Below are 14,425 nucleotides of genomic sequence, written 5' to 3' on the forward strand. Positions count from 1 at the left end.
CTAATCAAGGGCAAATGCTTAAGCAGCACAACGCCTAAAACCCATGAGACAAGCCCTCGCGCCGACTATAGTTTTGTTATTTAACAGTCTATCCCCGTTGGTGGTTACCTCGAACATCATCCACGAAATAAGGAAACAATAACAAAACAATAAGAATAACACGAGAATAACAAAACGCCGATTATGCTTAGTGTTCCCATAGTGCAGGACTAAAGCACTATGAAAACAAGTATAGAAAGCTCGATTTCAATATTTTATATAAATTGCCATCTAGGATTTCTGTTTTCCTATATGCCAATTAGTGACCCCTCGACTGGACCTTTTGCTCAAGCAGTGCAGTGACGGGAATTTGACAAGAAAATGATATGGTGGCTAGCGAATGGAAGGGTTGCTTATCGGTCCGGAGCATTTGAGTCAAATGCTATCTCAAGGTCCCACCATTGCGCGATGTGCAACATCTCGATGTTCGGGTCGCACATCATCACGCAGGAGGCGCCCGTCTCCGCGCTGGCATCTTCCCCGCTCTTGCCACGTTTCTGGCACGGCTCAGTCGACGCTTAATAACAAGCCCCATTTACGGTATGTGCATCTCCAACGAAAGCTTGAGTGCACCAAAAAAAGCGAGAATACAAATACTCAGATATTGCAGTTAAGGAGCGACGAGTAGAATCCCAGACCGTGTGATTACCGATAGTTCCTACGTAGAAGGATGCCAAGAAAAGGATGCAAAACTCCGGTTTTTTTAGGACACCACGTTTCACTGCTGGTTCCAATCTTTATGCACGTGCAAATCAGACGTAGGCACCATAGCCGTGAGTGCGAAGACTCGAACCACACTTCATTTATTTCACTTGTTGTTATCTTCAAGTCCCGAAGGCACTACACAAGGGGGAGTCGAAAAAACGCTCTAAAAAACTTTGAAGTGCAAAAAAATAAACAGGTAACAAGAGGAAATAACAGTAAAAAATCAAAGAAAAAAAGAGAGGTCAGTGAAATTATCAGAGTCCTGGCTGGTGTTTAACCTCACAAAGTTAGACTGAACAACTTTTTCCGTGTGTAGTGAAAGCTACGAGCTTGAGGCGACGGCTTGCACAAGGCTGCTGTTCTCATGCGGTCGTGGGCTGAATTATGCGGTCCGGAAATTATATTTCCGAGCTCACAGCTTGCACTCCCATGACTGCGAAACCTTTGAGTTGATTGCAAACAAAAATGAAAACGCGCTCTGTCGACTTTAGGGTACACTTACGCACCAGTGACGCTTGCTCATTGCTTGTAGTACACCTTAATTTTGCAAACAATACGGTTTTCCTTGTTTACAATCACGCTGTGGGTCAGAAATCTCAAGTTTCAGAAAGATGCTTGACCACTCTTGCACTGCTTCATTTCCAGGTTTAGCACTAACATGAAATGGACAGTTGCAAATGTTAATAAACAGGTAATCATCAGCCGTCAAAAAAAATGCTCGCATAGAATTTGATCCGAAAAATCCTAAGTAATTTTTGCTTAATTTCTTTTTCCCAAGCATGACACCTAGTACAACTAAGATGATTTCTCTTTTTGTTTTTGTGTTTCGTAAAAGCAGGTTTTTAACACACGGTTGCTAATAGTCCTCGTACATTGTTGCTCAGTACCTGCGGAATTCTCGACGTTTCGGAACGTTACAAAGTGAGCAGGAGGAACACTGCTCAGAGAACTTAAGCTCAAGGCGCAATGCGGAAGAGCCATACAACAGCATGGAGCCCGCTGCGGCAATAATTGAAGTGCCATGCGTACTTCTGAGAAACGCCGCACGTTTGAAGTTTGAAGTTTGAAAAGTATTTATTTGAAGTGTGTTGAAGTATTTATTTGAAGTATTTGAAGTGCCTGGCCCAGATAAATAAGCCTACGGGTGAGGAGTTGTTGTTTGTTTGTTATTCTCCTTGGAGAATAAAGTGGCCTTAGTTTTCACTTCCGTGTTGTTTGTCACCTGTGTGCTGGTGTTGTTAGGGGAGAGGGGGGTTTCCGATTACACTGGCGTACTCTAATATGGCTACAAGATTGTTTTGGAGATGTGTGTTTTTAAAGGACGCGATATTGTGTCAAGCGAGATTATTCGCAAGGACGCGCTGAACCATGTACTAAAGAAGACCTTACTTTACTCTGCACCAAGAATGAAAGTAGAGCCACCCTTGGGCTCTAGCAGTACTATTGTGCGCAAAAGCTTACAAACAACCGACTCTATCGCAGGAATTTTTTGTGCATTTGTGCATTTGGTGATGTATGCAAGGAGCACGCACAGAAGCGAAATATCCATGCATTTTTAATGCGTGTGCATGCGCATTGTGTACATACAATATTATATTAATCATTAAGCTGATGGAGTCCATGATAGCCATCTGTAGCGCCAGCGTGGAAGTGGCCTCGCCACCAACACTAGCTCTAAAGAGAAGACATTTGAGCACATAACACCCAGACCGTCCGCTCGGAACAAGCAGACCTGACCGAAAACTGGTCGCACTAACCGGCCTGAAGTGAAAACGCGAGCTTTTCTGGATGTCTGAAAATTAGCCAAGAAAGAAACTAACCACAGATAACTGTGCAGATTTGCAATTACAATTCGGGGCACTGGATGATATCCAAAGTGCCTAGAAGTAACGTAAGGTGCTCTCTTGGCACTATTCAGATCGAACTACTCACTCGACAAAAAATGGCTTCAAATGACGTGTCCTTATTCGTCATAGCTTTCTTTGCATGAATGCTGCCAAGAACGGCTAAATTTGAATTCGGGAAGCTGTATTCCCGAACGAAAGACACTAGCAAGGAAGCAACGTGAGCTTCATGATAAACAACAGCCTAAAGGCATTCGAGATAAGCGGTCGCTGGACAGAGACAGCGCCAAACTACTGAATATACACCCTCCAATTCTGACGAAGTCAGGTGGTTCACCGATAACACAGCAGGAAGATGACAGCGTACTAACTGATATTTCTAAATAATTAAACACTGACAGACACATGCTGAAGCGTAGTTTCACATTTTGCCCATCTAACTATAGATGCAAAGAATATGAATTTCATCGAGATTAATTACAGTTTGCACAATGAAAGCGTATTAATGAATACTTCACCAGAAAAACAGAAAACTCGAATTAAAATTTACAAACACCCTCTAACACGTGGTGAACATGTGCCCATCAAACTAACGCGCCAAGCGCTATTTCCATGTCTCTAATAGCTCTCAGGAATGGTCATCGGACGCGAAACAAAGCTCCGAACTAGACTTGTGTATTAAATGTGTTTCAAAAGAAATTCTAGATATAAAAAGGCAAACTCGAAAGAAAGGAAACATTGCTCTGATGGAACTCAAAACTTTAAACCAGTTAGCTTCAAGATCCGACAAAGTCTTTAAGTCCGCAGACCAACGCAGCAGCATAGCCATCATGCCAGCAGAACAATAAAATAAAATAGGCCTGCAGGCAGCTCGGAAACCCTTTCCATTTTATAAATTAGATATCAATCCCACCCTAGAGTTCAGTCGGGTTGCGTCAAGAAAACTAGCAGACCTACGAAACTAGGCTCTTACTGAGATTGCAACTTCTTAAGGCCGTCAAACAAGTAGGACGCTCTTATTTTCTCAAAATTCACAAGGTTTCCGCAGGAGAGCTGTCTACAGCAGATATATTGAGCAGGTTCAGGGTTTCCAACAGTAGCTTTTTAGAAATTTGTCTATATTTCTGGACCACTGCCTTGAAAACTTTGCAATCCTCATTTCTGCATCCAGCACGCATGACCACCCTGTTACAGTTTATTCGGGAAAAGTGTTTGAAAGTTATTCCCGTGATCCTTCAATCACATGACGGACGCTTATCGATAACAAGGATACGTGAGTAAAAGGTGGTTGCAAGCCTAAAAAGGCAGGACTGAAAACATCTTTGGACATCGTTTGATTGCTGTCGGCGGTGGATTGTTTTCTTTCATCCCTACATTTCTGCGTTGAGCGCAGCTTTGGGCAGTTAATCTGAAAGCCGCCAAGTGGCGTGACCAATCCGCTGATTTCCTAATTTTTGACCAATCAGAACGCCGGATTCTGATGCAGGGGCCTCCTGGGGAGCTTTTCAACTGCTATAACACAATAGCTGTGATTCCCATTGACGCCATTCTGAATTACGTCGGCACATTAAGCCAATGTTTCGAGCATACTCGTCTTCATAGAGGAGAAGACGGGTATACTCGAGACATTGGTGGAGAAGAAGCCTGCCACTCTGCAGAGTGGCAGGCTTTAAATTTTATTTTGACGTTTTTCGTCGATATATTTTTCAAAATTCATGCTTGGCGCTAATATTTTGTCGTAATCGCTTATGGCAATTTCCTTGTTTATGCCACTACACCTTGGCCAATCCCCCTATGTGGGTATGTGTGATGTTTTAAGAGGAAGAAGTAGAAGAAGAAGACAGAAGACGGTAGTGTGCGACATCCACCTCCGGTCTTGACCGTCAACTTGTTCACAAGCCAATAACCAGGTAGCGAAGTCTAGGCCATCAGCCGGAGACCAGGCCGCAAGGCAGAGGAAGGCGCGACGCACCCTTTTGCCTCCAGGTGGTGGCCACGTCATTAGGGCGCCTTGCGGATGTCCAACGAATCGTACGGGGACGTGGTAGCGCTCAGCCTGGTACTCGTCAGCGCCATTCTTTTGGCAGTGTTCGCGTGGCTGCTGATGCGCAAGTACCGCAAGGAGATGCAAAAGACCGACCTCTTCATGCTACCCAAGCTGGCGGGTACTCCCGTTACGACGCCACCGGCTCTGGAGTTCCCGGTCGTCGACCGCACGACGCATCTCGCTGCGTTCGCCGTCAGGGAGCAGGTTACCGCTGACCGTGAAGCCTCGACCTCGGCCAGTCAGGCAAGCAGCTTAACTTGGCCTTATAAAGAAGTGCGTCATGTTGAAAGTTAGGAAGGAAGGAACAGATAAACTTGAGAGGAGGAATGTACAAGACTCGGGTGCGGTTTTATTTCTTACTCGAGGGGAAATGTAATATGCGAAAGAACACGGGAATGACTGTGGCAACACGATAGAATTTTGCCGGAAGTGACCATGGTGGTGCTTGTGAGACTCAGGTTGCTCTTCTTGAGCTCTTCTCGCACAAACTGCACAACCGACCACAGCGGTGGTCAAGTGGTTGGGCATCCGTCTTGCATGCGAGAGGTGCGGGGTTCAATCTCCAGTGCTGCCGGGTACCCACCGGGGATAAAATGGGTACAAGCTTTCCCTGGCCTGGTGCTTAGCTAATTCACGATGTAATGCTTGGGAAATGAGCCTTTGACCCCACCTTGAGCAAACGAAAAACTACCTTGTGCCATGGCGCTCTTTGGCCGCAGATGCCCTTGCGCCATAAAAAAATCACTTACATCATCAAACTGCACTGCCGCGGTTGGTCGGTGCAGCTTCACACAGACAAACATGTACTGATGACGTCACTACAGGTCTGTTGTCGTCACATCCTAACAGTCAATGGGATTTCCCCGCTCTGGTGACGTTGCTAATGACATGTTTGCTCCGGGTGAGGGTTCTATGTAACGGCATAAAATAAAGGAGAGGTTTAGAAAAGGTATAGCGCACCTACACAGTGATGTTGGAAGAATTTGATGGTATTGGTTACACATGGCTGTTTGCTGCTTCGTGCAGTAGTGATATTCAGAGTCAATATAAAGGCGAGTACTTCTTATTACACTTCACCTATTAAGTTTGGCTCACCGTTAGACAGGCTACAGTTTCTTCACGCTATGCGACAAAGCGTGTACTTGCGTGAAATCAGTGCGATATTCATCCCGAATCTACGCACTGTACAGTGCTGGACACGTTTGCTTCAGTCAGTCGACTCTGAACACTTTTGCAGGCGGTCGTGAAGGCGATCACACCGGAGGAGACAGGGGCTGGCATGCAGGCTGATGAGAGCGGGACCTCGAGGTCTGGGGTCGATGATAAGGGGAAACCATCAGCCTATGTGAAAAAGAAGCCATCGGTTCATGACAAAAAGAAGCCACCAGTGGACAGTGAGACGAAACCACCAGCCAATAATAAGACAAAGCCACCGGTTGATAATGAGAGTAAGCCATCAGCCGATGAACCGACAAAGCCACCAGCGGACGACGAGACGAAGTCAGCAGCCGAACGGAAGGGCAAGCACAAGGATTCTTCCAGGGTTTCGCGACGAAAGGACTCCAGGAGGTCTTCTATTGCATCTGCCGAGAGGTCTTCCACAGGTTAGTACGATCTTCGGCCAGCAAGTTCTATATGCCGATTGCATAACTTGCTATTAGCCAGAATCTAAAAAAAATCAGCAGTCTTCTCCAGCCAAAATTTTGAGTTTTGAAGATGGTCGCGTATCCTGTGATCAAACTACATCAATTAGAAATAATGTTGCATGGCTGTACGCCTGTGCAACATACAGGGTGTATTATTTTAACCGTTGCAGTTTTTTATTTTAAAGAAGTGTGGAAGATTCGTCCTGTGCCCCAGCAGCAAATAGGGGATTATATGTCAGTAGCTGATATATTAATACCTCCTATGGATCAATAATCAAGTTATAGATTAACATAAATCACTCAACTTGCTCATTTTTGATATTAAGGGCAAGGTTACATTGTGAAATTGATGGACGTCAAAATCGAAGATGAGCCCTGCTTTGAAATTTTCTTAATCGGCAACATGGTTCGAAATATAGAACGTCAAAAATTCAGATTTGAAAGCTTGTTGAGCTGGCTTTCCCGCATTATCATATGAGGTGGCACCGCTGTGCATGGTATGACCGCCAAAATGAAATTAGAAATTTCTAAATCCTCAAATACACCCACTGCGCCTGTATCTAATGGTTAATAAATGTGAGAGACTGCATGTAATAGATATAAATCTGGGAAAGCCCACTGAATGAGCTTGCAAATGCGTGTTTTTGACATTTGCATGTCCGTCTTTCTCCGGCAAAAATTTTGAAAATTGGAAAATTGTAAGATACTCTTATAGAAATATGGAAGGTAACGGGCCGTTGCTCTGATATGCAGCAAAATGTTTCTTCTAAAGTGTTTCCAGCGATCGCATCGAACAGTTACGACTGCCATAGAAAATCAATGGTGAACGCTTTTGACGATGGCAAAAACGCGAATAGAAAAAAAAATTCAAGCCTGTCGTCGAGTGATGTGCGGATGTTTTGGCGTCATAGTGAAATCTTGCATTATATGAAAAAATTGCGTTCATAAATGGTTTCCCGTTCAAAAATGTTTTTGTTCATAATTGCTGGGTATGGATATTTCGAACCGCATTGCCGATTAAGAAAATTTTAAAATGCAGCTAACCATCAACGTTGACGGCCACCAGTTTCACAGTATAACCTTGCCCACTAAAATCAAGAACACAAAAGTTTATTAGTTAATTTTAGTGAATTGATCACTTAATTATAGATCCATACGAGCTGCAGAATGTCCGCCTTGCTGTACACTCCAGCCCTACACAGCACCGACGTGTCTTTCACAGTTTTTAAGATTAAAGTCTGTAAAGGTAACGAAAAATCACCCCTGTATAATGATTACAAATTCGCGATGACGCACAGCGCACAAACGCATGTGCTGGTTACTCCTGGAATATCCATATCAGTTTATCCGCTCAAGTTACTGAGCATTAAAGTTGCTACAGTTAACCTCCCTGAGAGGGCACATAAGCCAGACCAGCATAGGACCAATTTTAGAGTAACTAAAATCCAAACTCGAAAACTGTTAAGTTTCCATAACAAGAAAGCGAGCGTAGCCAGGTACAAAAGTGATGCATCAAAAAGGACCCACGATCTGGGCATGCTGTCAAGCTTAGGTCTTTAGTAGTATGTCGTTGCGGGCTAGTAGGCGACTACGTGAATATCACAAGGACAAGAGGCCAAGAACCGAAACTGCGCCCGTGGTGGAAAAATTGGAGAATTAGTTTTCGAGGAAAGGAAATGGCGCAGTTTATGTCTCACATCTCGGTGGGCACCTGAACCGCGCCTCACGGGAAGAGATAAAGGAGGGACTAAGAGAAGAAATGAAGAAAGGTATGCCGTAGTAGAGGCCTCCTGAATAATTTGGGCCACCTGGGGATCTTTAACGTGGTGCCGCATTCGTTTTTTCGCCTGTTGTCCTTGTCCTATTCACGCAGTCTTCCAGCCAACGTCGTTTGCGCAGAATGAATGAATGAATGAATGAATGAATGAATGAATGAATGAATGAATGAATGAATGAATGAATGAATGAATGAATGAATGCGAAACTTTATTGTTAAGGAGGATTCTCGCGGCGTAGGTAGGTCCATCAGTACAGGGCCCCAGTGGCCTTTGCAGTCTTGCGAGCCCTGTCGATCAGCTTGAGCTGTTCTTCAGGCTTCGAGCAGGACAGCGCAGCCTCGCACTGCTCCGGGGTTGGTGTGTTGTTTATTGGCGCTGCCTGCGTTTTCTGACAGACCGGTGTAACGTGATAAAGCGCTGAGTGCTCCCCGCAGAGCGGGCATTTGCTGTCATATGTTGAAGGATAGATTTTGCTTAGTAAACTGAGAGTGGTGTATGTATTAGTCTGCAGTTTTCTCCAGGCAACCGACTGCTCTCTACTAAGGTTTGTTTGGGGGGGGGGGGGGTTAGGTCTTCCTGGGGGCTCGTTGCGGAGAGTACGCTTCCTTCCTGGCCATAGCTGCGGAAGTGGTTTGAGTGTCGCCACCATCAGTGTGGGAAATCACAAAAGAACTATGCGCGCGAGGAAGGCTTGGGCTACGCTGGCGCCTTTCCTACCCCACCGGCAAGTGTGCCGTCTCATTTTGTTAGTGCCGCCAAGTGCTAATCAGCCTTTCAATAAGGGCATGCAAATACAAACACGGACCTCAAAATTGTCATTACATATTCATAACATTGAACTTAGCGGTGGCACGAATCAAGCCTTTCTAAAAACTTGTTTTTATTCCTGATGAGAGTTCAGAGCGGAGACAAGTTCTAGAATTTATTTTCTCCAGATATGTGGACAAATACTTTGGAGAGCAGCTCTTAAATTCATTCTGCTTTAACAGAGTCGTTTCACGAATAGACATGTGGGACCATCTTCCCGCCTTAAGCCAGTTGGTTTGGAAATTTTTTAAACTGTACAACAATAACTGATGGGCACGTTGGTCTGACATGATTTCCAGTGAAACAGCGCAACGGCACAAGGCCAGAGGACAAGAAAGGACGATACACAGCGCTGTACCACTGTACCACTTTCTGTACCACTTTCTGTCTCGTACCGCAGTTAAACGCAAGTCTAAACGTCACCGTTCGGAGGGAGCCTCGACTGATGCGGCGAAGTCTAAAACTGGCGACGAGCCCTCAGTGACGTCATCCTCTTCCCTTCATAAGACGGAGCCGCCGGCGGCGGAGGCGACCACTACTCCCGACTCTGCTAGCGTCCCAACCACGGCTCCTTGCGACGTCACCGAAACCCCAGCGGTGGGTTAATGACGGAGGCTATTTTTACACTTCTGAACTGTGGAAGAATGCTACTCATAATAGTCATCAGCCACTGTACACGCTAGCTTTATTTAAAACTCGTGACACCTACACAGAAAACGACAGGTTGCCACCGCTTTGAAGTGAATGGCGATGTATATAGCGTAACCTGCGGGATCCACGAATGAAAATTCAGTGTAGTCGCAGGGAGCATAAATGCGAAGTCAGCTGGCGATGGCAGCCCCAGTTCATCTTCAATGTCGGTATGACACCACTATTAAAGGAAACATTCTTAATAAATGGAACAAAATGTATTTTACTGTTCTGAATTGTTAGCCATCACCAATGGGAAATGTTAGGAACCTTGAGTGGGTGTGTATCTTGGAAGAAGTTTTCTTTAAATTTTTTAACTGTAATGTCTTTGTTTGAAAACTGCGAAATTTGCCTCTCACGCCAAGAGTCATAACTCGCAAACAAACTAATGAACATCATAGTATTTTGGAATTTACGCAGGTCTACGTATTAGCTGTGCAGTTAACTAGAACAAATCAAATCAAATGAAATCAAATCATATTTATTTATTTCACTACATATATACATGGTAGGAGCTCTTGGGCAAGAAGCTGCTCGGGGCAGCTTGACAAGGCCCAAGAGACCATAACAAGGTAGAGCTGTGCAGGTACATGATTGTAATATGGCAAGAAAACAATATTATATGCAATGTTATATACAAGGAAAACACGGCTTGTGTATGCAACACAAAAATTGACTGTGTATAGAAGTTACCATATTACATGTTCAAAAGAGTCTGTAACGAGTTTGCAGCCAGTTATCGCACAAAAATTAGAAAACTTGCATATAATGGGCTTTCTGAAAGCACGGGCCTGATAGCAGGCCAGAACATGAAATTTTTTGGTAGATTTTAATTATACTAGTTCATTGCATGCCTCGATATGTAATAAATGAGCATGCGAAGTTTCAAGAGAAAGTTTTCAATGGGTGTAATTTTATTCACGTTGGAACAACACAAGAAGAAAAAATTGCGTTTGAGAAGAATGGTAGTCAATATTACAAGTTCTATATACGAAGTTTATATATACACAAAAATGCAAAGTCCTAAAGGGATCCACACCTGTAGGAAGGTTCTTGAGCATTTCGATCCTCTTTTTTTTGCATGTGTTGCAGCTGGCCTTTTTCCTTTTTTTTTTCTTTCTGATGAATTTAGCACGCTACAGGTAACAATTTAGCCTGTAACTTTTGAACGGCACTAGATGAAATTTTAACTCTTTTTGCAAAAGCTAGACGAACGTTGGCAGTTATGAAAACCAATAAAAATGCAGGACGTCATTTTTGAAGAAAATTGACATTTTAAGAGTCGTCACACCTTAAGCTACACGAACAGAGCAGAGTGGACCAGCCCAGAACCGCGAGTAATGATATCCAAGTTCAGATCGAGCTTATGATATGGCCACGGGCAGAGCGGGTATTGCTAAAAGGAGATAACTGATGATCCTCAGGGGAACGAAGTGCATTCCAGGAGAAGGCATACGTAGCAGTGAGTGGCAGAAAGTCAGATAGCCTATGAGATAACGAAGTTTGTGGGGACAAGGTGGCCGCCGCCGGGGTATGACACGGCTTGTTGGAGATGAATGTCATACGCGTCTTTGTCCTAGAGCGGAAGTAGTTGAGCTAGTGATGCCTGCGATGAAGTGACCATTAGATCAGAAAAATGTTTATTGGTCTTTGCTTAGCAGAAACAAAAGTTATCAACGTTATATTGACCGTGACTCTACAAAATATAATTTGCATCTGCGCAGATTGCAAGGAAAGGACTACCATGTGTCACACTCGAAAGTATCGATTTCATACGCTTTCTTATGCGACGTGTTAGAAACTCGGTGCCAGGTGTGAGGGTGGCCCAGAAGTACGCACTTACCACAGGCATCCATCACACTGTCAAACTCTTGTACTCGTCGCGTGCGTTACGATGCAGGTTGCGGAGGACGGCGCCAAGTCTACGCCGGTCGCAGACCAATCAGCCTTGGCCTCGCTCCCGGTCGGCAGCGTTGCAGCCGTTCCATCTGCCGACGAAGGAGGCGTCGCGTCTGCGGCTCAGGAGTTCGATGTCGTGGGGTCGCCCGTGGTGTGAGTAGAGCCGACAGCGCATGCGCTAAAGCTATCTCTGCTGCTTCTTAGCTCCGAGGCAGGGCTAGAAAATCGGTCTGCCGGTCGGTCGTTCTGTACGCCCGGAGATTTAGCCGGAAACAGGATTCACGCCAGATGGCAGTAGATAAATGTCGCTTGCGGGGATGCTTATGAGAAGACTCAAGCAGAGAGCAACACATCATCATCAGCGTAGGTCCCTCCAATGCAGGAGAGAAGCGTTTGCCATTAAAGGGGCAGCGAGTACAAAGTGAATGTGGGAGAAATAACGCGACAGGGAAAGACGTGGATGAAAGAAAGCACACACACAAGCATGTCGCATCAGGTTGCCCAAACCTTCAATCTGAGCAAAGTGAAGTTGGCCCGTATCAAAATAATAACGCTTATTTGCATTAAAAAAAACGCTAGTTTAACTAAGCACGAAGGTTTTTTAATGTAAAAAAATGTCAAATAATAAATTCCGATGTCGCTACCAACGATTGTTTCTAAAATCACACTGATTTCCGAAAGCGAACTACACTGTCAAGACAGATTTTCTTTCCCCGAGGTCACACTACTGCGCCATTCACTCCCAAACGGTGATCACGTAATCCTTTTGGATTTTGACGTCCCCCTTTTGAATAAAATGGCGGGAATTTTTTTATTCCAGTTTTTTTAAATACTAAATGCACCTTTAGCTGACGAAAGAACGTAAACAAAGCTAGGAGCCACACAGCCTATTTATACTAAAACAAAAACAAAAAAAATTGAATGATGTTGTCTGCGGCCATTCTGGTCCCACTAACTTCCTGTCTTGATCTTTACATCTGGCTCCTTGCCACACCGTGATAGTTTGCTTTCTCTTGAAATACACTCCTTTACCCTTTAGGTTCATCGGTTACCTTTTCTTGGTTTGCATGCCAGTGACCTCTCGGTTTCAGTTACGATACTATCAACTTGAGTTTCTTCCCTTACTCACCCTGCATTATTCCTCTCTGTAAACTTTACCCCTCTCATTTTAATTTCCATGCCTCACTTTGTTGTCCGTAGTTTCATTTCAAACTATTCGTTTGCCTCCAAGTTTCTGGTCCATTGATGAGTACTGGTGACATACAGCCATCGTAAAATTTCCCCTTCTGACACGCTGATTAAGTGATATGCCTGAACTTACAGTACCTGCTCCGAGGGCGTGTTGTACAAAACACCTGTGTCCTCCGGTCAAATTTACATTGGATAAACGGAACGGTGTATTAACACATGATTTAGAGAACATCATAACTTATTAGATTCTACCCGGTCTACTAATTTAGTTCATCATTGCCGAGGGTGTCAATCCAGTTCTCCTTCGTTATACTATAGTGGCATATTGTATAAACACCCTGAAAAATTGACCACCAAAATCGTCGAAGCCTACCAAATGAGGAAAAAAAAACGGATATCATGCGTCAGGAAACCACCTCTGTTTCTGCGTGATAGTGAGGTTGCCTATCTTGACCCAACGTAGCAACACGTGCCTTGTGGTTTTGTTGTTGCCTGTCATCCCTTATATTTCTGTTTCCTCTGATTAAACTTCAGTTGAGAGTCGGCGCTTGCTCTGTGTTTTTCTCCCCCTCGTCTTTGTTTTTCACGCTGTTATTTTTGAACAAGTACGTGCGAAGCAATGTATAACAGATATGTCCGAGGGCATGGGGATTGCTCCGGCGGACACCCACTGACCGGACTCAAGTACTCTTTCATCACGTCTGTCGGCGCCGCAGATGTGGCGGTCTGTCGTCTCCAGGATGGCCCACAAGGAGCGGCGAGGTATCGGATCGCGCCCAGTCGTACCTCACACCGTTGCCAAGGATCATCTTCGCGACCCTGACATCGCCCGAGGCTCCAAGCACAGCACCGGAGCCGCCGGAACCTGCCCCGGATGGCACGCAACAGCCACCCACTCAGCCTTCTGCGTGAAAGGTTTGTGCGCATACCGCATGAAAGACGCGGAACTCTCACGGCTTATGGACGGGATGTAATGTATAATAAACAAATATTTACGACGGATACCCTCACATGACATCGCAACGCGCCTCCCGCGCATTATCTGATTTCAACGCATGCTTATCCAGTTCTTATCCAAGACCTGTCGTTGATATGCAACATACCCAGAAATTCTGGACGAAAGAATTTTTGATCGGAAAACCGTTTATAAACGCAAATTTTTTATACAGTGTGAGATGTCACTGTAACAGTCAATATATCAGCAGATCACACGATGACAGTCTTGCATTTTTTTCTATTCACTTTTTCACTATCGTCAAAAGCATTTCCCATTGGTTGTCTATGGCAGTCTTAACTTTTTGATGCGATCGATGGAAAGACCTTAAAAGAAAGATTTTGCTACATATCAGAATAATGAACCATTAGCTTCAATATTTTCAAAACGTGTCTTACAACTTTTCAATTATCAAAATTTTTGCCTGAGAAAGCTGGCCTTGGTATAGTGGGTAGAGGGGGGTGCATTAGGAAACCTTTGGATGTCAGAAAAGTCACACCTATTGTTGGCGCCATTATCATAAAGGGATTAGAGATCAGCTGAGGAATAAACTGAGGAGTGCAAGAAAAAATTACTAAGCTTGGTGACGGCTTAGTTGAAAAATTAGGCCAGAGCCACTGCTGTGGCTGCGTAGTCGCTGTGTTATTAAGGCCAGGCAGACTATGATAGAGAAAAAGAATTAAGCCCGCAGCAAAATCACCCACCCACGCACCACTACCACAGGAGCGATCCTTCATTTTGCCCACTTATCCTTCTGCTCTCTCTCGCCTCTTCTCTATGTTACT

At 44.6% G+C, this 14,425-nt stretch overlaps 1 protein-coding gene across 1 annotated transcript; it reads left to right on the plus strand.

The window, feature by feature from the left end:
* The first annotated feature begins 5,070 nt into the window (after positions 1-5,070).
* Positions 5,071-13,558, plus strand: LOC144101698 (uncharacterized). Its single transcript, XM_077634832.1, has 5 exons — positions 5,071-5,082; positions 5,873-6,239; positions 9,267-9,463; positions 11,457-11,608; positions 13,363-13,558. Exons 1-5 carry the CDS (start codon positions 5,071-5,073, stop codon positions 13,556-13,558), a joined length of 924 nt encoding a protein of 307 aa, XP_077490958.1.
* Positions 13,559-14,425: the final 867 nt, after the last annotated feature.

The sequence above is a fragment of the Amblyomma americanum genome, chromosome 8 (genome assembly GCF_052857255.1).
Source record: "Amblyomma americanum isolate KBUSLIRL-KWMA chromosome 8, ASM5285725v1, whole genome shotgun sequence".
Classification (NCBI taxonomy): Eukaryota; Metazoa; Arthropoda; class Arachnida; order Ixodida; family Ixodidae; genus Amblyomma; species Amblyomma americanum.